Source organism: Aspergillus niger (assembly GCF_000002855.4).
Source record: "Aspergillus niger supercontig An09".
Classification (NCBI taxonomy): domain Eukaryota; kingdom Fungi; phylum Ascomycota; class Eurotiomycetes; order Eurotiales; family Aspergillaceae; genus Aspergillus; species Aspergillus niger.
The window spans coordinates 574,737-598,448 of record NT_166525.1 but is presented as its reverse complement, the minus strand read 5'-3'; the positions used below and the strand labels follow the sequence as shown (position 1 = coordinate 598,448).

Genomic DNA, 23,712 nt, shown 5'->3' with positions numbered 1-23,712 from the left:
TGCATGATCAGATAATAAGCAGTATGTGGAGGATGTGTACATATGTTCGAGGTTTGGATAGTAATACTAGTGACTGGTATATGAGACTTGTATTCTACCGAGGATTAAAGTGCAGAACCTCGAAAACCAAGTAGCTACCATGACATGGTCCTTCTTTATAATTGATAACCACATTTGCGCTAGTTGACCAAATGGTTCCTTATCAGGATCCTTAAACGGCTTTATCAGCAGATAGTAACATCGAGCCACGTGACTGCCTACGAACTTCTGGGCCAATTCAACGGCCAGCTTCTATACACAACACTCATGGCCATGCAGGTAGCAGCAACGCGTCTTCAACTAGCTGCTTCGCTTCTGTATCCCTCATGGCGCTCTTGTCATTTGAAGCAGCGCACTAACACCTATACTCAATCGACGTCGCGTTGATCCAACACCTACCTCTTACGGTATGTCATCTCACGTTATTTACCGTGTTAAGGACCATTAATTATCGTACTGACCTGGTATCGCATCTTGCAGCTGTCTTGACCTCTTACTGTCCAGCGCTTTCTTTTACCGCAGTGCCGCTCCCATTGAACCCCGCGATTACGCGATCGTTTGCGACCCGTTGCCCTGTACAGCATCTACAACTCGGTATTGCTAGAGGACAATGGATCCGGAGGACCCGCTTGCAGACCCGTTCTCCAGCCAGGGTCTATGGAGGGTCTCCAAGTTTACCTTACAGTCTCTACAGCCGTTGGAACGCTTGGGGTGGGACGAGAAATTACCTGATCTTTCGAGTGCTTTTTTCGAGTCTCCTTTGAACATCTTCGACAAATTCGGCACGGAAATCCCTAGCCTTAATCCTTTCGGTACCGACTTATTGGATGGGGATCAGACGCTGGAGTTGGATAACGATACGTCAAGTGAGAACCAACTTATTGCGACTACCGATGAGCAGGACATTGAAGACGAGCCGGAGGATATATGGGCACTTGGAAATCAAGATATCGAGCAGGAGCGCTGCGATTTGCTGAAATCCTGGGAGAAATACCGCGAGCGGACATATCGCGAACCTGTTTCGGCATACTTTAGCGAATCCGGTGCGAAAGGCTTTGATGCTGCATTGGCACGGCAAGCTGCAAAGGTGGGAACACAGACACAGAGGTTTATGGTCAGGCGAGATGTGTTCTTCCAGGCGTTGCTCAAGCTTGGGCTTGGGTGGGGCTCTATGTTTTTCAAATATGATGAACATAAGAAGCAGTTCGAACGAGTGTACAACAATATTCGGATTTCTGGGATAACATCAGTTGCACTAAATGGGCTAACTGAGGAGCTGATTCAATGCGGCACAAACATGCAGAAAATACGGGTTTTTGCTAATAAGGTGCCAAGTAGGCCAAAGGAACTCTCTGCTCGGTCGGCCTTTGCGAGTGCCGCGGCTGTGGTTGTCTATACACTCGAGAAGCAGCTTGTCGGACAATTCGCCAGTGTTACCTCTCTCCTTCAGATCAAGGCGCTGTTTCATGGATGCGGGAAGGTGGTGACCATCCTAGCGAATGTGATCGAGGCAATTGATGGTGCAGTGTCCGAGGCACAGATAATATCTGTTGTTTCTGAACGAGCCGCCCACTTCTCGCAAATATTCGACCATATAGAACCTCTCTTACGCGAGATTGTGAGTCGAGTGGCCGAGCCCTGGCTGAGGCACGTAGAGACCTGGGTTGGCCTTCGTCCAGAGACAACGGCATCAGTAGACCTGGCTTCGAGTGGTAGGAGCTTTGTCGTTGCGGAGAGCCAGGAGAAATCTAGAAAGGCAACAAAGGCGCCGAGGGTTGACTACAAGTATCTGCCTAATAATATGCCCTCTTTCATCCCTGATGACCTGGCGTCTTTGGTTTTCGAGAGTGGACGAAGCCTGAGGCTCCTTAAAACATATCACCCTCAACATCCAGTCGCCAACCATGAGATGTACCGTTCTACTACGCCCACTTTTGAATGTGCGGGTACGTGGTCCGATATAACAAGAATCGAAAAGAAGGCCATAGAGTACGAAGCTAGACTACGCTCTGAGATACTCAAATACAACCGTGGTGATATGGATCCAGGCAGAATATCTGTTGCCGACGCTTCTGAATCGACTGGGGAGTCAGATGTGCTCACAGACACTTTTGAACTCTTCGACCTCGATAACATGCCAAATCCCACAGGGCTGTTACCAATGGATGGAAGCTCTAGAGATCAGCTTGGCCATCTTATTGATGGAAACGTCCACTGCAATGCTGAACAGCCTGCAGCTCATAGCAACTTCGGTCCGGAACTGACCTCATCATATTACCTATCTTTGGCGCCTCTCCTCTGCTCTCAGGCGCTATTGATCGATTTCTCTTGTCTCCATCTACTATTTAAAGAGCATCATCTCCGAACCCACCTCAACCTCCAATGGCGATTCCAGCTCCTTGGTGATGGTTATTTCACCTCTCGTCTCTCTGATTCCCTTTTTGATCCCGACATGGAAAGCGGAGAGCGCAAAGCTGGTGTAGTGAGGAGTGACGTTCACGCTGGATTACGCCTGGGAAGCCGAGATACATGGCCTCCAGCCAGTTCAGAATTACGGCTGGTACTGATGGGTCTACTTAATGAATGCCATGATGCGGAAAAACGCTTGGACCCGTCGATGGACTCTAAACTGTGGAATGAAAAGGAGCTACCTGGTGGCCTTAGCTTCTCTATCCGTGACCTAACGGATGAGGAGGTTGTGAAATGCAAAGACCCAAATGCCATTGAGGCGCTTGATTTCCTTCGTCTCCAGTACAAACCCTTGCCTGTGCTGGAGACAATATTGACTTCGAATTCTCTTGAAAAATATGACCGTCTCTTCAAGCATTTGCTCCGACTGCTACGCATGGTATCAGTTGTTAGGAGTCTCATTCGAGATTCAACTGCGAGAGACTCCCTATCAGGTGATACGCGGAATGTGCTCCAGAAATTCCGGGTGGATGCGCAGCATTTTGTGCTAGCCGTAAGCGACTACTGCTTCCATGTCGGGATTGGAGCTACATGGCGACGATTTCAGGAGACCCTATCGAATATTGAATCTTGTCTTGACCGACATGATATAAATGGTACGATTGAAGCGGCCAGCTCAGTCCCTAGACTGCGCTACTACCATGAAGACGTCTTAGATCAGATGCTTTATGCCCTTTTTCTCAGCAAAAAGCATACTGAGGTCGCAAATCTCCTTGATGAAATCTTTGGAACAATTCTCACCTTTGCTCCGCTCTCGCAGCTGGACGGGATTAATGGAGTACGCCACGAGGCGGAGCCTGCTGTTCGTCGATTGTACAATCTCTTTAGGAAACAAACCTCTGCCTTTGTCGGCTATTTACGCAGTATAGAAGGCATCAAGTCTACGTCGAGGTCTTTTGATCGGTGGGATACGACGTTTACTGCCAAGGAGGAGCCTGCAACAGTCTTTGACCATCTGCTGGCCCGTTTAGACACGAAAAGGTACTACTAAATACCATCAATGGGAACTGGAATAAGAAACTCCAATTCAATATTCCACCTTTTTAACATCAGCCCGATGGCAGGGAGTCGGGCGCCGGCGAGACTGGTAGACCATTTGGATATTGATGTAACGTGGCTTACATCATGGTAGCACCTATTGTCAAGTCGGCCGGCAACCGCGGCTTGCCTGCTTATGCTTTGTTGGTAGTTGCGACCCGGGGGTCTGCACCTTGAGGATAATACGCTGAAACACCTCGCGCATGTTCCCGTCATTCTTTGTATTCACATATAGAAGTCTGACAACCTGTTGCAGATCATGTGGGGAACCTGGCGCCAAGTAACCTGACACTGGAGGACTTCCTCCTCTTCCCTCCATTGGAACGTACACTTCTCACCAATACCACGTTTGCTCGTTCAGTAAGATCTGTGTTTCACCGCCGATGTGGGAAGGCAGTAACGGTCGCTACCATGACCCGCGGTTCATACTTATTGACTTGGCCGGATGCATGCCTTGGGAACTTGGTGTAACTGAACCGCACTCAGCACAATGAAAGCGCAGGTGACAGACCCTTCCAGCAAAATCCAGAAGATTATGGTGTATTTTTGGTGTTCCCAGCTCCAATAATCAAGATAAAAGGCATAGAAAGAGATCGTATCACCGGACTTCAAGGGCTCCACATAACTGACAATCATGGTAAGGAAGTAGTCCATCAGCAGCTTAACAAAGCTTTCATAGACCCTTATGACAAGATTCAAGAAACAGAAAACTGGCTGTTTTTGCTCTTCCACGGGTTCTTCAGTTGACCCGACCCTCTGACTTGTGTCTGATATCCCTTCTGATCCCAGCGGCCGACTCTCAGCATCTTTCTTTCGCGATACTTTGCTTTGGTGAGTAAGTGACAGTAATAAGTGCACCGTGGTGAACGCTGCATGGAAGACCGACACAGTGACCATAACACCGATCATAGCAATGCCTCCTATTCCAACAAGGCGTGTGTTCGAGTAATAATAAAAAGCAAGAGATAGGTATAAAACTGCAGTGGCAAGTGCCAGACCAGTTATCAGAAACTGGAGATAAATGCAAAAGAAAAGGGCAAAAGGTACTTTTGCATTATCTGGGAAACTGAAGAGCAATAGATGGATTATCAAAAGACCGAACGGAGCACTCAGGAAAAGCATAGAGGAAGCGTGTAATAAAGTAGCCGCAAGGCTATCAGGACAAGTTATATTGAAGTAGGCGTTCAGGGTGAAGGCGCCTGCAAATGTTGTGATCACAAGAAGAACATTTGCTAGACCCAGACAAGCCTTTATCACTGCTTTGTTGTTGGCGTTGCCTTTCTTCTTCTTCTTCTTCTTCCTTCTCTGGTGGAGATTTGGGAAAGGGGTAGAACGCGAAGTCTTCGTGTATAGCATGATGTTGGTTGGCAAAAGTCCCGTCAGTCCGAACGACTAGTAGAAGCGCAATGTGTCGCTTGCTTTCCCACTCTGAATCGATGGAGTTGTATTGATGTCACATGGATCAAGAATTATGATAGCTGATGTCTTATATTAAAACTCTTCTATACTAACTGATTAAAGATATATGGAGATAATGATGGTCTAGGTTGATACAAGACATCACTAATGCGGGGTTGAAGTTGAGAAAACCCGTGACTAGGCTCGTATATATTCTAGTAAGTTCTAGACAGATTATAAGCTAGTATAAAACATGCTAATTAGCATTACATACACGGCTCAGTGATTTTCCAGCTCCCTTCAAAGATCAGCTTAGCGTAGTTTCCGGATAGGGCTTCAGAAACAATAAAGTGGTGACCCCGCTTTCCAGAAGAACTGTACTGCGAGGCTATAGAGCCTCCATGGATTGGTGAAGTTTATTTAATCATTCGCTGATAAACTGGGATTGCGCTTTAGTTATGCGAATTAAGATAGGGTGACACATCATGGATATGGTTACACCATCGGACTACTGTGATCAGAGACGGTGCCATGGGCAACAGGGGGCACGAGCGAAGAGGGGCAGTCGGTGATGATGTCCGCACTCATCATCGAGCGGCGGGGTCGGTCGAGATGGGAGCCCAGGCATGCAAGCACCAGGCTACGAGAGTCTTCGGTAGCCTCGACCCCTTGTTCCGGGGTTTCCATCCCACATTGGACTCCTTGGCCCTGATGTTCCATAATGTCTTTATCGCCCCAACGGCTGGAAGTGTCTCCCAACGAATACTCACCTCGTCTAGGCTTAGGGCATGATAGAACAGGCTGGGCTAAGAAACTCATGCTGCCACCAGAATACGGGTTGCCCAGATCAGGGCCAGCCGATGCTTGGACTATTACCCTTGTCACAAGGGGCAGTCTAGCCAATCACGTCAGTTCTTTTGTATTCTGCTACATGTATTACTATTTATCTGCAATTGAAAGGTTGCGATGGAGACTTGGCAGGTTTGCTGGCCTACGACCATCACCACTGTGGTGCATAGTTCGGCCAGACCGGACTCTGTAGATCGACTGCTCGACAACCCAGGAGTACATGTGGGTCTTGTGGTGGGTGGATCAAAAGGAGATCAGGAGCGCCTTGGCAATTCCGGTTCCTCGCTGGGCTGCTGATATGACGTCATCACCAGCATAAAGTATGGAGCTGGTTGATTATCGTCTTTGCCGTAGTAGTTGATGTTGTTATGTTTGGCGAAAGTACCATGTGCTTGACAATGGAGTAACTGCTAATCCATACAATAAAAGACGAAAAATATGATCAACGAAAGAACATCTATCTAGATATCACTCTTCAGGGCGAAGTTCGATCAGTACAATCATCCAGCTTCCGATAAGCTTATCAGACGCGCACTAAGGTCACGTGTCATGATCATGTGAGAGCGGGCCTCTCCCTATGACGAAGGGGAGTGGAGGAGTTTCAGGGAACTTAAGGGGAAGATCGAAGCAGCGCGCTGCATCCGCAATGAGAACTTCATTGTGGGATCAGTCAGTAGCAACAATGCGAATGGGGAAAGAAGCCTGTTGAATGAATACATTCAAACGTCAATGACAAACAACATGGCGACTGATCCACACGTCTCCTTTCACCTTGACCAGTGTCAAGGTCTAGATCCGGAGTCGCACACTGCTCAGAAACTTGTACGTTCACCTGTCGCTTGCATGACACTTTGAAATGGCACTGATCCGCGAAGCACCATGCTTCTCCACACCATATACACATGACCAATAGGAGGTTCTTCATCGGACCGATCCCCCAGGGCTGGCTGCAGAACCATCGCAAGTCATGGTGGAGGACGCGCATGAAGTTTAGTAAATATTCGTCTAAGACGGTTTCCTTCTCTGCGGACCCGGTCATTGCGCATTACTCGGAGGAACCTGAGACCGACTCTGAGGATTCGACGCCAGAACACGAACCAACTACAGACACCACGGAGGATGAAAGGACAGACAGGGAACAGGAGGAAGAGAGCAGTGATCTAGATGCACGCCCACGAAAAAGTCTTCGTAGTGTGCCCTACACACTGGAGGAGGATCACGATATTTCCTGTGTCACTACGGACTCGGAAGCTGTCGTTTCGGATTCAGGCGACAACAAACGTGAACGTGACTTAGCCTCGTCAATGAGGAGACAAGATGGGAGCTCCGCATACTACACAGCCAGGGAACAGGAACCAATTGACGGAGGTCAGGCCTCTTCAAGGCCTGGTACAACGGACCCGGATCAGACCGGGGAGGGACCAAGCGAGCAAACGCTAAGTACCCCTAGCCAGAATGGAGCCAGTCAGTCAAGTCCCATGGTACCCGCTAGTGACTATGGATCCACAACCGCGTTGCTAAGGCCAGATTCGAGATCCAAAGGCAAAGGAAGGCTCTCTGCTCCATCGTCTACCAACCTTGAACAACAGGAACCTCAGGTCGAGACATCAGAAGAGGAGCCCCTCCGGAACGGACATCGACGTCGATCGAAAAGGGACCATTTACACCAGCTTTCGAAAAAGGCAGCCAAACACAACCTTGATGACAACTTGCTGGACAAACAACAAAGAATATTGGCTCGAGTGTCGAGGACACATGCTAAACTCTCACGAACATGGCCATACAGGCGGAAAATGAAAGAAGGAGAGGTCATAAAAGCCGAGAAAATGGTTGTTCGCCTAGAGGAGACGGTGCAGGAAAAGCTTCCGGATGACTATTCGGAAAATGACAGTCTGAAAATGGAAACTAGGGTTGTGGACCAATGGCGAGAGTACCTGGTGGCATGCCGTCTCGCTTCTGACGAAGATGCCCCGTTCTGTCTCCAAATGTACAAGACCCGTGTTATCCCCGAAGTGCAGAAGACAGGCACGCGAGTCGCCCCGCATTATCAAATACCCTTGGGGCGAAAGAAAATGAATGTGAATCTCTATTCGCATCTGGACAAGGCAATTGTGCTCTGGGGTCCCTGTAAGCGTGGGACTAAGATCTACATTATTCGACCAAAGTCCTCCGCGCATGCCGTGGAATGGTTTACCTTTCTCAGTCAGATTATGGGAAAGCGGCGTCCATCATCGCTGCCCATCCATGTTCCTGATTTGGGCGTGTCGCTTGTGTTCAACAATCCTTTCGAACAGTTGGAAGCTGCCCTTGACTCTAAGAGAAAGGGTACTGGAATCCTCAGTCGTACTGTCGCCCAGGAAGAATCGCCAGCGACAGCTATAGTACGTGGATGTCTGAAGATGCTCGAAAACCGTCCTGAGTGGGCTGAAGTCTTACAACAATGGTCCAAGACTGAGATCATGGGGCTTGCTTGGAAACGGTACGATCGCCTGGAATGGATCCTGGGCGCTAACGAAGAGAAGATGTATGGCTCTCTTGCTATGCACACAAGTCACGAGCTTGAACTACGTCCGAGACAGCATTATCATACATACACAAAGCACGATGGTGAGAGAGAAGATGAGCCTCAGCCTGTAGAAGGCTTCTTGGTGCGTCTTACATCCCAACGGGGTGTACATCAGCGGATGAACAGGATGTTCTTTAAGCGGCTGTACTTTTTCACCCAGGATCAGTACCTATTCTTTTGCCGGCCATCACGGTCGTTACCTCCAGCGCCCCCTAGACTTTGCCGCGATGGGGCTGAAATGCCTTCAACGCAACAAATTCTGGATGCGTCACCTATTTCTTACGACGTTGATCCATACCCACTACAGGACGGGGATATCGCTTGGCTGCGGAGTGGCAACAGGGACCACATCAGAACTCATGACGAAGAAGCCTTTGTCCAGCGGCAGAGAAACATCCACAACATTGAGCACGCTGATGGGTTCATTGACCTCGGCAGGGTACAGGAAGTCCGGCATGTGCAGCGCGATAGCTGCCCCGCTGATCCGAACATTGAATCAGGGCCAGATGTAGCATTCAATCCCGAAGCAAGAGACACGCGCCGGGACGACGGTGCAACACAGCAATTCAACGATGACAGAACCTTTGAGATGCTTCTGGACAACAACCTTGTGGTCCGTTTCCAAGCATACAATGACGTGACTAAGAAGGAATGGATGAGACGACTTGAAGCTTTAGTGAAATACTGGAAAGGCAGAATCGCGACCGATGCAGCCGAGCTCAAGGCTCTCAGACAGCGTAACTTGGAACTTCTGGGGATCGACGAGGAATTAGAATCCATCATGGGACAGTTCGCTAAGAAGTGGGAGGTCAAGAAGGCGGAAGCGTCGCCTTTGTTGCACAACATATGCGTTCTGTCAGACTGTCGGACAATCAAAGTATGTGGTATCTTGCTTAAATCTTCACTGATGGTACTAACATGAGCCTTCAGATATCCGGGCATCTATACCGAAAACCCCGTCGCCACTCAACCTTCAAGAGGACCCACGTTGTTCTAACAGCCGGAAAACTATTGATATTCCGCAGCTCCCTCAGAAAGCGGAATGGCGTCGAAGTCCCCCACATACACCAAAACCTGGAGACCTCCATCGACCTCCAAGACTGTTACATCTACTCCGGTCTTATGGCAGAGTCTGACCTCCTATACGCGAACCAAACATTCGACAGTAACCATCCAGGCCATCACGCCCTGCCCCGCGTGTACCTCTCTTCAGACGCATATACAAGCAGTGATGAAGACGCGGCGATCACCTTCGTTATCTGGCAGCCACTAAAGAAGAACCTGTTCCGGGCGCGCGAGCACGGAGTCAAGGGCCAAACGAAGCAAAAGATAAAGCAAGTGTCGACTCTCGGAGTCCACGGGCGGACCATTGTGTTCAAAGCGCGAAGTCGCGTCGAGAAGGACCGGTGGGTGCTGAGTATAGCATCTGAGATTAATCGCTTACAGGAGGATCAACCGGAGGATGTGCGGATAGTCACATAACACCGGATGTTATTAGTATAATATATAGTAGTAATGTCTGCAGGCAGATCTACCGCTCCATGATGCTTCTCTATAGTAATTAATATACAGAGCAGAGAAATCAATCGTCTATGTACAGCGCATAATAAATACATAAATACATCGGAACATTCACTCCAAAAACGGCCTCTCCAACTTCACAGCCTCCTTGACTACGCGATCGCGCACCTCTTGCCTATAACCCTCCCCAAACTTGCGCTCCACGTCACCCTCCACCACCCCATTCTCCCAATCCGACCAATCCAACCACCTCCACTGCGGATGCAGCACAGCCATCACCCTCCCTGTAATCAAACTGATACTCACGGGCCCATAGGAATTACTATCCAGCGTCTTCCTCGGATCCTTCGCATCACCCTCCAACCACACATGATTATACGGCACAATCTGCGACTCCTTCAGACAGGGCTCTCTTGTCGTGATCTGGTCTCCGGGTAATCCGATGATACGCTTGATGGCCATGTGTCGGGGGTTTGCGGGAGATCTAGCACACATTTACCATTAGTAAAACTAAAACATACACCACAGAAACCACGGGGAAGGGAACAAACCGAAACGTAACCACCATCCCCCTCTCCAACCTCCTCTTCCGTTCCCACGGCCACAACCCACCCCCGCCCCACATATTCACAAGGACTATATCGCTCTTCGTCTGCATTTGGTCGTAGTCTTCATTCAGGTAGGGCGTCATGCTGGGTCCGCGCACCCACATAACTTGACAGACGTGCTCGGAGAAGAAGAGGCCGATGGGGATGAGTGGGAGGAGGGTGCCCATGAAACGGAAGGGACGGGGGAGAGAGGCGAAGCTGTTGCGGAGGTGGCTGAAGAAGGAAGGTCGGGGGTGGGATTTGGGCTGTTGATGTTGTTGTTGTTGGTGTGTCTGTTGCGGTTGGGGGGGTGAGGGGGTGGTGCGGCGCGCTTTGGCTAGGTCGGGGGGTAGGACTCGGTACCGGGAGGTTGGGGGTGGAGGGGGAGCGCGAGAGGGTGGTGTTGGTGGTGGTGGCATTTTGAAAGGTCTGGGATTGAATCAATTGGAGAGAGTTGTGATGCGACGATGATCTCGGTGTTTAGTCGGAGGTGGGCGGATGGATGAATGGTGTTGGGTTTCTGGTGTGTGGAGGGCCGTTAGGGTGAACGACTAAGGTGGGTCACAGACACTATGTGACAGTGATTGTGTTGGATATACGTTGATGTGGTGTTTGGGGGTGTTGAAGCGCAATTGCTGGATTGAATGGTATGATATTGAATTCTAGTGGTGATTATGATGATAATCGATTAAATTGCGATCCTGATATCATGAGCTTGTTTGCATTGTTTGGTGCGTTTGCATTCTGGACAGAGCTGCTTTTGCTGTAGTAAACAGAGCGGCGGATCAGGTGACTCGGAGGAATCGGAGAGTGACTTTCTCCGCCTCCCGCTTCGTGGGTGCCACTGCCGTTCGGGCGTGCATCTTGCATGAATCTCTCTTTCACTAGAGCCTGCTAACTATTCCCCTTGCCGTTTGTTGTCTTGTCGTACATATCCTACTCGTCGTATATATTATATTCTCTTCTGTGTATATCTTCCAGCGCATCGCTGTCATCTCTTTTGCCGCCCCGCTCCCCTATAGTGCGACTCCCGTTTGTCTTGCCATATGGGATTTTTCGACCACCTCCAGAAAGGAGGCGCCTTTTCTCTACAACCGAAGAAGCCTCAGATCCGCAAGGTTGTTCAGACGCGAACCGCTCCTGCTTCGCGATCCACGTCCCAGACCCCAGGTCCCTCATCCCGAACCCCTCCTGCTCAGCTCAAAGCGCAACAATCAGCAAGCAGATCCGTCTCCAGGGACCGTGACCCCCCGTCTGCGAAAAGGCGACATGGCACACCGGCGCAGAGTCGGAAGCGTCAAACTCCGGAATTACGGCTCTCGAGCGATGACGATGCGAGCGACACGGACTCTTCGTTTGAGGTGCGCAAACGGGCTAGGACAGGCGATAGCGCGGAACCAGACCCTGCTAGGCGCGTGCGATCCTTAAAGGCTTTTTCCGAAGATAGCGTCCGGTCACTTCCTATGATACATGCTGCCGACATTACATCTCGCCAGAAGGCCGGCAACTTTAAGCCTGCGTTTGGGGCAGCCAAGCCGCTACCGGAGCTACTCCTGCAGTATCTCAGCACTTCGGCCCCGGAGAGGTATAACCTTGTGGTGCCTCGAGACCATGATGATTTCAAGCCTATCGACGACATTGTTCAGGTCCTCGACATCGTGTCACAGAATTATATCCCAGACGAAGCGGCAGACGAATTCAATAATGAATCGACTGGAATCAAGCGCAGACTACGACGAGCCCTTGCCCATTTATCAGAAGCGGATTTCCGGAGCGTTGTGAACGAGTACAATGAGGCAATCGTACGGTTAAGGCGTGATGGCAGTATCGCAAAGAAACTGGATTCGACGAGCCGCCTTAATTTACCTCACGTGGAAAGGATCCTGAATCAAATATACTCGCGCACTGTCTCGCCTCGGGTCGAGTCGCTTCGCCAGTATGAGAACGGAACGGACAACGTGTATGGAGAACTTCTTCCGCGCTTCATTAGCACTATATTCAAGGAAACGGGGCTAAAGTCCGGTCAAGTTTTTGTCGACCTGGGCTCCGGGGTTGGTAACGTTGTCCTCCAAGCGGCGCTTGAGATTGGATGTGAAAGCTGGGGCTGTGAAATGATGGACAATGCATGTGACCTGGCTGATCTGCAGCAGGCGGAATTCAGGTCACGATGTCGGCTATGGGGCATCGCTCCCGGGAAGACGCACCTCGTTAGGGGTGATTTCCTGAAGGAGCAGCCCATTATCGATGTTCTGAAACGCGCTGATGTCATCTTGATCAATAATCAGGCGTTCACTCCGCAATTGAATAACGAACTAATCAATCACTTCTTGGATATGAAGGAAGGGTGCCAGATCGTATCCCTGAAATCCTTTGTGCCCGCGGGACACAAAATCCAATCCCGCAATCTCAACTCGCCCATTAATCTACTGAAAGTCAAGCAGAGGAACTATTGGTCGAACAGCGTAAGTTGGACCGACGTTGGCGGTACCTACTTCATCGCGACCAAGGACAGCTCCCGCCTGAAAGCTTTCGTAGATAGCATGCAATGATCTGATGCTACCTCCCTGAATGCCTTTCCTCGTTTCACGACCGCAATGCTCCACTACTTTCGGTTTCTTGTATTGATACTTTCTTCTTTTCTTTTTTCTCTTTTTCTTTTTGGCATTTGTCCATGCTCGGGCTTAGGACGTGATACCAAGGTTTATCATTCAGGCATCCGCATCAGCGCGTGCTAGGGCAATCCTAGTACTTTTTATTTTCAGTACATAAATCTGCCCACTTCTGCTATTGATCTTCGAAGCTGTGATGAGAAACGACCCGTGAGACGATGGTACATTGTGGATAGATGGCATCTTTTGAAGACAGTTTGGCTTGTGCGCCTCTAACAGCATAGCATGCATCTCTGGCATATATTAAACCGACATTCGAACTGTTGATTAGCCACCGCCCTCCTTCATGGCGTCCTTGCAACAGAGCCTGGCTGATGCGAGCAACCCTTGAAGCCAGTGAACATATCAGCCAGCACCATGGAAGCGGAATCGCCACCATACGGTATTGTCGCAATGAAGTGATAGCGAGCCGAATCATACATCGGGCGGAAAAGACTGTGATGCTGTGACTTCTAGTGTTGTATATAGAATTGTTTGGCTGGATAGCTGGGAGTCAGCCTCCAGAACCTCCGGCGTGGCGTGCACCCGCCCACGCGGAGTTAAGAATAGACTAAGAAAGCATATCAGAATAAAGTGATTTGATATCCTATACAAAAAAAAATGCTGCAGATAGGCCGGTCGCTCAGTTCGGCGGACGTTGGGCTCTTCCTAGTACTGGACCTTGGTCTAGGATAGAAACACGTAAGCCCTCAGGCCGTGGGGAGACGCTAGAGTAGTGCAGTTATTTCTCGGTAGCGTGGATGGGAATTCACCCACTTGGTGCTCACTACTCAAATATTCACCATCCGCTACTAGGACGTATTGGTGGTTATTTGGCGGAGGTTATATGTATCCCATCTGAGACTTGGCTCCGTTGATTAACCATCATATTTGTTTCCAGATAATTTGCTATCTCTTACTCGATAAGAGTTGGGTGTGAAGAGTGATGTTTGATAACCCAACTTGCTCTAGGCTAGGCTGGGCGAAAATGTTTGTTTCATCTGCAGACATCTATGCTATGTGGCATTCAGCAAGCGCTAGTCATTATCGCGGATGCAAGAATCCCACATGGGGAGTTCTATGTATAAGCTATCGCAAATTCAACAGCATCTGCTCCGGCGACTCAACGAGTTCCCGAACCCGATTAGCCATCCGGGCCATCGTGGCGCCATCCACCACTCGGTGGTCGGCACTCCAGCTAAAGTTCACGAGCTCGCCTTTCGTAACCTGACCAGCTTCATCAAAGATGGGCACTGTTCGGGACTTGCCAATGCCGAGGATGGCCATCTCATTTGGTATGACTACTGGCGCGACGTATGTACCTCCAATGTTCCCGATATTGGAAGCAGTGATTGTGCCACCGCTGAGGTCTGCGGGTGTGAGCTTTCTTTCTTTTGCGAGTGCGTTCAAGCGTAGGATTTCAGCGGCAATATCTAGAATCGATAAATTGCCCACGTCCTTGATGTTGGGGACTAGCAAGCCCTGAGGGGTGTCCATGGCGACACCGATGTTGTGTTTTGCTCGCATGATCAACTGTGGTTTGGCGGGATCAGTGGTATCGATCTTCGCGTTGAGAAGCGGGTAGTCATTTAAAGCGAGGGACATGGCCTTGATGACGAAAGAGAGCAGACTGATCTTTTTAGGGTCTTTGGGGTCGTTGGCCAGCCTCTTTCTAATAGCCATTACGTTATTAACGTTGAGTTCGTCGGCGTAGAGGAATTGCGGGATGCTGAGGGAGTTCGTCATGTTCTTAAACATCTGACTTTGGATTGGTGTGAGTTTGACAGCGGTCTCTTCTTGCACCCCCGGGGCAGTAAGCTGTGCTGAAGGTGCTTGATCCCGCTCGGCGATAAAGCGCTGGACATCTTCCTTGAGGACGCGCCCATCCTTGCCTGTTCCTTGTACATCTTCAATGTTCACATTGTGAATTTTCAGCATTCCGCGAACCGCCGGGGTAGCGAGTGTTGCATGCCGCGATTTTGGCCCGTTATTCGTGATGCCGTTTACTGGTGTAGATGGAGCAGTTTGTATGGGTTGCGGTGGTTGAGTTTCTGTGGGAGGAGACCTGGCCGGTGTTGGTTCTATCGGTTCTGTCTTTGGAACCGGTGGCGGGTTATCATCCGGATATTTCCCGTTCTCAACTTCTATATCGCAGAGCGCCTAGATAAGATTTGACAATGAGCAAGCCTATCTTAAGTTCGGATTGTAGCCATGCTTACCTTTCCCGTCGGGACAGTGTCGTCTGCTTGAAAGTGGAGCTTCTTAACAACGCCCTCATATCTCGAGGTGATCTATGATCATTAGCTTTATGTCAAGAGCAAGTCTTTCAAGAACACGGGAACCGACATCATCAACCGCTTTATCTGACTGATATTGACAGAGTGGCTTCCACTCTTCAATGTACGCTCCCTCCTCAACGTACCACTGGATTATTTGGACCTCCGTTATCCCTGTGGGAAATGCAATGTAAACAACCGACAATAGAAGGCTAATGGGTAGCGATGAAGGGATAAGAAGATGGTCATTTGGACAAGAATGCCTTACCTTCACCGACATCTTTCAATACCTGAGACTTTACACCCCACAGTGAGGCGGCGGCATGGAATCTCCGACGAGGAAGAGGTCGTGCCTGGCACCGGATCGATGGCAAGGTCCTAGGGCCGTGGCATAGCTGGAGAACCCGGGACAAGCTCCCAGTCGAGCGCAAAATATTCATGTTCAACCCGGCGTCGGCTTTGACGTGCGGAAAAGTGAGAACACACGAAAGGAGGGAGTCAGATGTAGCATTCCGGCTGCAGGATGGATGATGGGGAGTATGTAAGTAATACCCTGTTGTTATCCAGGTACGCCGGCCCCCGACGATAGCCGATGAGCAGCATAATTGCACGTGATGCTACTCCGCATTTCCACTTCCGCCCGCACTTCGGGCCGCTAGTTCTTCCGCCATAGGAACATGGCACGTGCGCACCGATCTATACATCACAGCCAGTTGGATTGGCTTTCGCTTTATTCTCTCTTTACAGCTTTGAGTATGAAGAAGTGAGGTATAACTATCTTCGCTGGGATGTTGGTTTCCTTTTTGATCACCTAGTGCTTATTAGCTCCAGTTGCACGGATGTGTAAAGGCATTCCTTCTAATGAGGCACGTAACGGTGGTCAAAAAGTTATCCAAAGAGAACTGCAGAACCGAGAGTAAGAGAAGAGCCATATACTATTAGTGAGCCTATATAGATAACTCTTCTCAAGAGTGCCCCCGGTCGATGTTGGGTTTAGGTCGATCTTGGAGCCTTATACTTCCATTTTAATGAAGCTGGGATGTTGATGCTTAATAAGCTCTGGAGTCCCTTGCTGGAGCTCCAAGTTAGTCGTGGAATAACCTTGCTCCGTACTGAGTAGGAAAAAGCACTTTTCAGACTGCGATGAGCAGGAAATTTGATGTTTCCTGCCTTCTGACATCATTTGCCGTACGGAGTCATATCTACAGTATCAGGCCGCTTATCGCAGCGTGGATACAGCCTAAAGCTCTACCCCAGTTCGGCTATCGGCGGGTGGGGAAGACACCCGCGCTCAGGACCGACGCCAGCCGGCCTCCGCATTCCCAGCATTCCTCGAGTTAAGAATAACGCCCTTCTATCATGAGGTGAGGCCATCGCACTTCCTGAACACCCAGGGCTGGCCCTCCTCTCCCATAATATTCTCAATATGCAGTCTCTACGGTCTGCACGTTTTTTGCGTTCTTCACAACCACTTTCGAGGGTCCCTCGGCGATGGAGCAATTCTATATCGCAGCGCCCTGGATCGGATCGGTAAGGTCACTCACATAAGATAACCAGCTCAGATAGCAGAGAATATGGGCGAAGCTGACAGTAGCAGTGTCCGGTTTCCAGGGGCTATCAATAGCAAATTCACTACCGATATGACCTTCATCAACCCTACCGAAATGTCCAATATCCCTACGTACCGAGTCATGGACTCCGACGGAGTACTGGTCGACAAGTCGCGCAAGTCCATCGACGTGCCAAAGGAAGAGATTCTGGCATGGTACAAGAACATGTTGACAGGTTGGGTTACATAGATATCATGCTACCGCTCTGGATCTGACAGCAGCCAGTCAGTGTCATGGACGTCATCATGTTTGAAGCGCAACGGCAGGGTCGACTGAGCTTCTATATGGTATGCCTATTACTGTTATAAAAGTCTCCATAATTACTGAAGCTGACTTTGTTAGGTATCCGCCGGCGAAGAAGGGATCAGTGTCGGATCCGCCGCAGCCTTAACCCCAGACGACGTAGTATTCGCCCAGTACCGCGAAGCAGGCGTCTTCCAGCAACGAGGCTTCACCCTGAAAAACTTCATGAGCCAACTGTTTGCCAATAGATTCGACAACAGCAAGGGCCGTAACATGCCAGTACATTATGGGTGCAACTATCCCCGAACAGTTCGTCTCCTCCACACATAACCGCGCAGCCATTACCTAACTATACCTAGCACACAATCTCCTCCCCGCTTGCAACCCAAATACCCCAAGCATCCGGTGCTGCCTACGCTCTCAAGTTACAATCACTCCAGAACCCCGATACCCCGGCGCGAATCGTTGCCTGCTATTTCGGCGAAGGAGCCGCCAGCGAAGGTGACTTCCATGCGGGCTTGAATATAGCCGCGACGCGGTCCTGTCCCGTGGTGTTCATCTGCCGCAACAATGGGTATGCGATCTCCACCCCTACACTAGAACAATACCGGGGCGACGGTATCGCTAGCCGCGGTGTTGGCTACGGCATTGACACCATCCGGGTGGACGGCAACGACATCTTCGCCGTCTACGAGGCAATGCGTGAAGCTCGTCGCCTCGCGCTCCAAGACGGAGGTAAACCCGTCCTCATCGAAGCAATGAGTTACCGTGTATCGCACCACAGCACCAGCGATGATAGCTTTGCGTACCGGGCAAGGGTTGAAGTCGAGGACTGGAAACGGCGTGATAACCCAATTATCCGGTTGCGGAAGTGGTTGGAAAATGAAGGTCACTGGAGTGAAGATCTAGAGCGGGAAACGCGCGATAAGATTCGAAAGGAGGTGCTCAGGGAGTTTGGGGAGGCAGAGCGGGAGAAGAAGCCCCCATTGAGGGAAGCGTTTGAGGGGGTTTATGACGAGTTGACAGAGGAGGCGGAGGCTCAGATGAAGGAGCTGAAGAGGATATTGGAGACATATCCTGAGGAATATGATTTGCATCAGTTCCAGGATGGCGTGAATGGGTTACGATAGAGCTGTCATCATAATCGACGCTTTTTGTCTGCTTAAATCATGGAGAAGTTAAGTGGCTGGCTTTCTCTGATGTTTATAGCCGCACAACCTGTTTAGCATATAGAGAAACATTTATAATGCCACTTCCATGATATATTTTGTGAGACGAATATTTGCTCACCGAGACGTTCAGATATGGCAGCGCAAGGTAAGATAGTGAGGATGGTCACGAAAGTCTCCAGGCTGCAGTTGATGTGCTACTACTGCTCTAGTTTCTCGCTTACACGATTAAACAGGGGTGACCTTGCTAAGTTCCGGTTCGTCTGGTAGACAAACCAGAGTGCACTCAATTGGACGAATTATGTATCGCCAGGAATTGTATCTGCCAGTTGAACACCGATGTAGACAACCAACTAAGCTAATATCGCCAATATTTTATTGTGAGCTTACTACTAGTTGTATGGCAAGCCAATAATTAGTATATCTCCTGCGAAACCATCGGCTAGAACCAGTGAACAACAATCTACCCCGACGACCAGCCAAAGAGTTACGATGTGAAGGTGCTAACAGTGAACCGCACCTCATCCCCGATATGTCCGCACATCCACAGAGCCCTTCCAAACTCCCTCAAGCCGAAGATCAGGGTGTGATCAGCGAGCCCTCGCGGACAGGATCTTGCCGCGTCTCCCATTCCAAGGCCCACGATATACTACCATGAACGTGTCTTGTCTTTCCACCTCCACCGGGTATCTCATCCATCACAGTCAGACAAAATAAATTGAATGATTCTCAAGGCACGGCTGACGTATGGTGAGGGCGAGCCTGCGGATGATGTCTTCAACCCGGAGCACGTTCAGGAACAGGTGTTGTAGCTGTCTCCTCTTGGCATACCCAGATGAGAAAGGCGTGATATGGCGAAGATGGGGCTTGGCCCGAGAGTATCACCCATTGGAGGGGTGAGGGAGGGAAGCGTGGCTTGACAGCGATTTCCCTAGAGACAACGTAGGTTCCGGTAGGTGGGACTTGCTGAGGAAGCTCTGGCGGATCAGCTGTTGTAATTGAATGTGTTCAGATGATGTTGTTGATCTGTTCCTTGGCAGTCTTGAATTGACATTGATCAGACCACCGGAACGATAGACACGACCTGGAAGACTGTTGATGTCACAGCCACGCAGGCAGCAATGACGGGCCGGGGGCAGGAGACTATAGGTGTGGAAAGTCCGCCCAACGTAACCTGTCCTGCAAGGTCTGGGATGATAGGGCCATTTTGGCTACCTGCAGAGAAAGAAGGGCGAACAAACTCATGATTGTGAACTTGCGGGCTTTGGGCATGAGAAAATGGGTAGGCTGCGTTGGAAGAATGTGTGTAAGCGTAAGCAGATATACACAGAATGAGACCAAAATCCTGTCCATCACACACCCCTGCATTATACTTTCCAAGATCGCCCCCTTCACTCTAATCCACCGTCTAGCTTGCATCCTGTCCGGATCAAGAGAATGTGGCAGGCTTGCTAGTCGGATATGCTACCTTATTCCGAGCTACGACACACAATACAGGCTTGACGCCAGAAAGCAAACATTATGAATGACCTGTTTACAAGGTCTTGGCTGGCTTCCGAAGTGACTTCTGCAGGGGAATCGCTGTCAAGCCACGCTTCCCTCTGACGAAACGGGAAGGCCAGTAGGGAGGGGTAAAAAAAGGAAAAAGAAAAGCGAAAAGAAAATACCCACGCCCATAACGTGCTTATACTGACAACCTCAAGAGTAGTCCATGATTAAATACGGGAAATCAATAGGAACAACAATAGCGATGACCAGGAGAAATGGCAGGTGCCCTGGGTCGACAGCATGGTTGACAATATGGTTTCTGATCTATCAGACTCTGTACCTTCACTTTCACCGGGGTATCTATGCCCATTTGGTACCGTTAAGTACCTCTGAGACCTATACGAGAAGCGTGGAAACCCTCTCCTTGGGCTCACGTCTGCTCACCGTTTTCCCCATTTGGTCTCGTTCATCTGGGGGCCTGAAGCTTCTTCCAAACATTGCTTGATGACGAACAACCATTCAATCCATCACACGAACACAGGCCAGCTTACGAGCAATAGGACAAACGCCTGTCAAACCTTGTCGGGACGGGAAGCTGATTGCCCATGATGCCACAGTCCGGTGAAACCCGCGATACCAATAATGAGCGTGGCGTCTGCCTCATACACCCTCGGGCTCCCAGAGATGAACATGCTTTTTGACCTGTAAGTGAAAGCAGCACCCAAGCGAGCCGGTCACATCGCAACAAACCTTCTTTTGCTAGCGTTTCCCAGACCATGATGGGCCAGAAATCGTGGCGTCCCTGCTCGGGAGGTGCACTCTTTGCAAACCTGACGATTACAACCCCCTGATTCAGATGGCCCCAACTCAAAAACTAAAAGCATATTCTCCTTCAGTATCTAGAGACGGATCATCATACGAGGGCATCGGCCACCTTATTTCATCTTAATACCCCTTTTCTGATGGAGAAGGCTTCCGTTAGTCTGAAGCCTGGAGTCTATCTCTCTCTTTCTCTCCCACCTAGTACGGTCGGCTTGTGAATTTGTACCACCGTATTTTGGAGAAACCCATTGGTTTATACCTTAACCTTTCCAGTGGCCCGGTTGAGAATTGCCCGTCGCTAGCGTCACTGATTGTACATATTCCTGGATTTATTGACAGATGATGGACGGCAAATCTGAAACCAGGTCAGCACGTCATAGGCACCGCAGAGGCACTCGCCCGGCTTTTCGCGTATTCATTCCTGGAATGGATTGGGGGAACATAAGGTATTGTATTCTATATGGACTGTGACGAGGTTTATCACATCTTGTAAGGTAACAGGAATACTTCGGTTTGATGAAGACGAAAGTTTTCCGATATGAGTATTTCAGTGGTTTCAGGTGCCAGTCAAAATGACAGCCCAATCGTAGTCAGGAAATACTTCCCGTGCTGACAAGCGATTTGTATTTAGTATATCAGTTTAGCCACCTAATTTACCTAACTATGCTGGCACTGCAGTAGTATGGATGTAGGGATCTTCTGGGGGAAGATAGAGCAAAAGGACAGAAGAAGGCTTTACCAGAATGAAGGTTAGAAGATTGAAGTTCAGTGAAGGTGGTTTCTGGATACAAGAAGCATAACGATGTCAATAATACCTACGCATATTCACACCATGGTGGTTTAGTGTTCTAAAGATCGAATTGGTCTAAACCACGATATATAGTCGAGTATAAGAGCGATACAACTGAAATAGTAACTTGAAATGATATACAACAATTTATTACCCGCAAGCCATCACTTCCCACACACACACACACACACACACAAACACAAAAAAAAAAAAAAAAAAAAAAAAAAATTCTTGCAAAGGATACATGAGAAGCAAAATCTCTAATATCAACAGCAATAACAGATCAAATGATAAGAGAACCCAAACGCGTATATCGCTCACTGACGCCAGAATGTCTTCCTCAGCGGCGGCATCTGCTTCCCGAGAGGTCCGCTTTCCTCCTTGTCTTCTCCATGTTCCTCGTTGTCATCTTTCGCATCGACTGCACTTGAAGTGGCGCTAACCTTCTTTGCTCGTGGGCCCCATTTCCCCTTTGTCGTTTTCGCAACACCGGATGCTGACCCTTTCCGAGAGACCCTTCCCTTCGTCGGCCTTTTCACTTCCGCTAACACCTCCGCCTTCATCACTCGCTCAGGAGGGAAGTTGCGACCGCGGCCCAGAGATTGCATCTGTGAGTAAACAAGACCCGGACGAGTAACGATCAGGGCCCGGCCCCCATCTAAAGCCGCGAAAGTCGGAGTAATCTGAGGACTGGTGAAGTGATGCATATGGGGTATCGATCTGTCTGACTTGTGGATGAAGACAGGAAGATCCGGAAGCCGTTCTACCGTAGTATTGCCAAACATCCCTCCCTCAGTGTAGAGAATCGTATCAACAGCGTCTTGAAGAATTCGGTGGAGCTGTTCATGGCGGAGAGATACATCTTCCTTATACTCCAATGGGCGGAGAAGAAGTTGGAAGACCCGGCGTCCAAGCAACTCATCAGTCAAAGACTTCACCATTGCTTTACGTTGAACCGCAGTACCCTGTGCCAGCCCTGTATTGGCGGGATTGTTGTCGAAGGCGCTGCGGGCATTGCATTCGCCGATAGTGACTGATTTCCACCAGGCGGCCTTGTAGACAGAGGCTTCCCGGATTCTCTCGTACAAATATTGAAGGCGAAGGTGGAACTGAGGGTCACCATCAACATCGGTGGGGCTTATCTTTCCATCCAAGAACCAGAAAGGAGAGTCGATGAGTTTAGAAAAGATAAATTGGTAGAGCATGGTAGCGCCGAGGACGGGGCCCATATTCTCACGAGTTCCCGGTGGAAGAAGAGAGTGGATACTGTCCCAGTCTTCCTGGACACAGTAGCCATCAAGGCTAGTGATGATCTCGTGCTTCTCGTCCGGTTGGAGGTGCGACATTGATTCGAGACGTGTCCATGTGTGAGTCCAAGTGCGAATAGTGATGTTCAGATGGTTGAATCGTGCACTGACGAGGTCGAGAATGCATCGCTGGGAGCATGCATTCTCCTCCATCAAATTGCATTGCGCCAGCACATCGTAGTATTCTTCCCGTGATAAGAAGTAGGTACCGGGACCGTAAACACGTTCTTCTGTCTCAGACTTATCATCCTGAGAGGGCTTTCGCTCTTCACTCCTTCGCTCAGGCTGTCGGGCCTGTTTGGTCCTGGCCATGTTTATTAGACAGATGACCGGTGAGGAAGATAGATTATGAGACAGGTAAACGAGGTATAGGGGATGAGTAGGGGAAGTAAAATATGTAAAATATCGGTTTCACTTGCACGTAATAGAAAGAGTGGCAGGGGTGGGGGGGATTGAAGAAGAGAGAGGTAAAAAGACAGATCAGGAATGCCTGCCTTCCGCTCAGTTAAGGTTTCGCATTCCTGGCCATCCTTTATTGGAAAGTTATTTCTTTCTCTAAGTTCTTGCTCGCTTCTGTGCTCTTTGTGACGCCTGGTATCTCAACTTTACCGTTTTTTACTTCCTCCTTTTTGTCTGGCATTTCCTCTTCTCGTATTACATCTTACATCTCCTTTCAGCAACATCTCGTCTCATTGTCGTTCAGCCATTACGATGATCATTAACCCTTTGCTAGTTCTAGTATTGTTGTAATTGTTACTATAATTTTATAACATTTCTTATCTTCATTTTATCCGTTCTGTGCTCCAACATTCTCCTACTCATATGTGGAAAAACCTTCTTTGTATGGGGAGTACTCTTCTAAAGAGACTGCGTGTCACAGGAAATGAGGCAG

At 49.4% G+C, this 23,712-nt stretch overlaps 13 protein-coding genes across 13 annotated transcripts; 6 read left to right on the top strand and 7 right to left on the bottom strand.

Annotated features, from left to right (window-relative positions):
- Positions 1-649: 649 nt before the first annotated feature.
- An09g02770 (uncharacterized protein) lies at positions 650-3,640 on the top strand (the record flags this gene model as incomplete). The annotated part of the gene is made up of 2 exons (XM_001393554.3): positions 650-3,489; positions 3,562-3,640. 2 exons carry the CDS (start codon positions 650-652, stop codon positions 3,638-3,640), a joined length of 2,919 nt encoding a protein of 972 aa, XP_001393591.3.
- A 9-nt stretch (positions 3,641-3,649) lies between these two features.
- An09g02760 (hypothetical protein) lies at positions 3,650-4,902 on the bottom strand (the record flags this gene model as incomplete). The annotated part of the gene is made up of 3 exons (XM_059749683.1): positions 3,650-3,876; positions 3,984-4,058; positions 4,149-4,902. The coding sequence occupies 3 exons, from the start codon at positions 4,900-4,902 to the stop codon at positions 3,650-3,652; spliced, it is 1,056 nt and encodes a 351-aa protein (XP_059601352.1).
- Positions 4,903-5,665: 763 nt separating this feature from the next.
- An09g02750 (hypothetical protein) lies at positions 5,666-6,090 on the top strand (the record flags this gene model as incomplete). The annotated part of the gene is made up of 2 exons (XM_059749682.1): positions 5,666-5,851; positions 5,905-6,090. 2 exons carry the CDS (start codon positions 5,666-5,668, stop codon positions 6,088-6,090), a joined length of 372 nt encoding a protein of 123 aa, XP_059601351.1.
- Positions 6,091-6,534: 444 nt separating this feature from the next.
- Positions 6,535-9,841, top strand: An09g02740 (uncharacterized protein; the record flags this gene model as incomplete). Its single annotated transcript, XM_001393551.1, has 3 exons — positions 6,535-6,615; positions 6,669-9,236; positions 9,290-9,841. 3 exons carry the CDS (start codon positions 6,535-6,537, stop codon positions 9,839-9,841), a joined length of 3,201 nt encoding a protein of 1,066 aa, XP_001393588.1.
- A 150-nt stretch (positions 9,842-9,991) lies between these two features.
- On the bottom strand, positions 9,992-10,886 carry An09g02730 (uncharacterized protein; the record flags this gene model as incomplete). Its single annotated transcript, XM_001393550.1, has 2 exons — positions 9,992-10,364; positions 10,432-10,886. The coding sequence occupies 2 exons, from the start codon at positions 10,884-10,886 to the stop codon at positions 9,992-9,994; spliced, it is 828 nt and encodes a 275-aa protein (XP_001393587.1).
- Positions 10,887-11,513: 627 nt separating this feature from the next.
- On the top strand, positions 11,514-13,016 carry An09g02720 (uncharacterized protein; the record flags this gene model as incomplete). Its single annotated transcript, XM_001393549.3, has 1 exon — positions 11,514-13,016. The coding sequence occupies one exon, from the start codon at positions 11,514-11,516 to the stop codon at positions 13,014-13,016; it is 1,503 nt and encodes a 500-aa protein (XP_001393586.1).
- A 1,188-nt stretch (positions 13,017-14,204) lies between these two features.
- Positions 14,205-15,831, bottom strand: An09g02710 (uncharacterized protein; the record flags this gene model as incomplete). The annotated part of the gene is made up of 4 exons (XM_001393548.1): positions 14,205-15,275; positions 15,335-15,406; positions 15,462-15,565; positions 15,660-15,831. 4 exons carry the CDS (start codon positions 15,829-15,831, stop codon positions 14,205-14,207), a joined length of 1,419 nt encoding a protein of 472 aa, XP_001393585.1.
- Positions 15,832-16,121: 290 nt separating this feature from the next.
- On the bottom strand, positions 16,122-16,323 carry An09g02705 (hypothetical protein; the record flags this gene model as incomplete). The annotated part of the gene is made up of 2 exons (XM_059749681.1): positions 16,122-16,202; positions 16,267-16,323. 2 exons carry the CDS (start codon positions 16,321-16,323, stop codon positions 16,122-16,124), a joined length of 138 nt encoding a protein of 45 aa, XP_059601350.1.
- A 494-nt stretch (positions 16,324-16,817) lies between these two features.
- An09g02700 (uncharacterized protein) lies at positions 16,818-18,374 on the top strand (the record flags this gene model as incomplete). The annotated part of the gene is made up of 5 exons (XM_001393546.1): positions 16,818-16,921; positions 16,989-17,176; positions 17,227-17,288; positions 17,344-17,553; positions 17,604-18,374. 5 exons carry the CDS (start codon positions 16,818-16,820, stop codon positions 18,372-18,374), a joined length of 1,335 nt encoding a protein of 444 aa, XP_001393583.1.
- Positions 18,375-18,548: 174 nt separating this feature from the next.
- An09g02690 (hypothetical protein) lies at positions 18,549-19,071 on the top strand (the record flags this gene model as incomplete). Its single annotated transcript, XM_059749679.1, has 3 exons — positions 18,549-18,561; positions 18,650-18,670; positions 18,860-19,071. 3 exons carry the CDS (start codon positions 18,549-18,551, stop codon positions 19,069-19,071), a joined length of 246 nt encoding a protein of 81 aa, XP_059601349.1.
- A 119-nt stretch (positions 19,072-19,190) lies between these two features.
- On the bottom strand, positions 19,191-20,679 carry An09g02680 (hypothetical protein; the record flags this gene model as incomplete). The annotated part of the gene is made up of 7 exons (XM_059749678.1): positions 19,191-19,379; positions 19,477-19,802; positions 19,909-20,012; positions 20,137-20,225; positions 20,304-20,379; positions 20,480-20,603; positions 20,652-20,679. The coding sequence occupies 7 exons, from the start codon at positions 20,677-20,679 to the stop codon at positions 19,191-19,193; spliced, it is 936 nt and encodes a 311-aa protein (XP_059601348.1).
- Positions 20,680-21,384: 705 nt separating this feature from the next.
- On the bottom strand, positions 21,385-21,557 carry An09g02670 (uncharacterized protein; the record flags this gene model as incomplete). The annotated part of the gene is made up of 2 exons (XM_059749677.1): positions 21,385-21,504; positions 21,555-21,557. 2 exons carry the CDS (start codon positions 21,555-21,557, stop codon positions 21,385-21,387), a joined length of 123 nt encoding a protein of 40 aa, XP_059601347.1.
- Positions 21,558-21,830: 273 nt separating this feature from the next.
- On the bottom strand, positions 21,831-23,132 carry An09g02660 (hypothetical protein; the record flags this gene model as incomplete). Its single annotated transcript, XM_001393542.1, has 1 exon — positions 21,831-23,132. One exon carries the CDS (start codon positions 23,130-23,132, stop codon positions 21,831-21,833), a length of 1,302 nt encoding a protein of 433 aa, XP_001393579.1.
- Between the last annotated feature and the right edge of the window lie 580 nt (positions 23,133-23,712).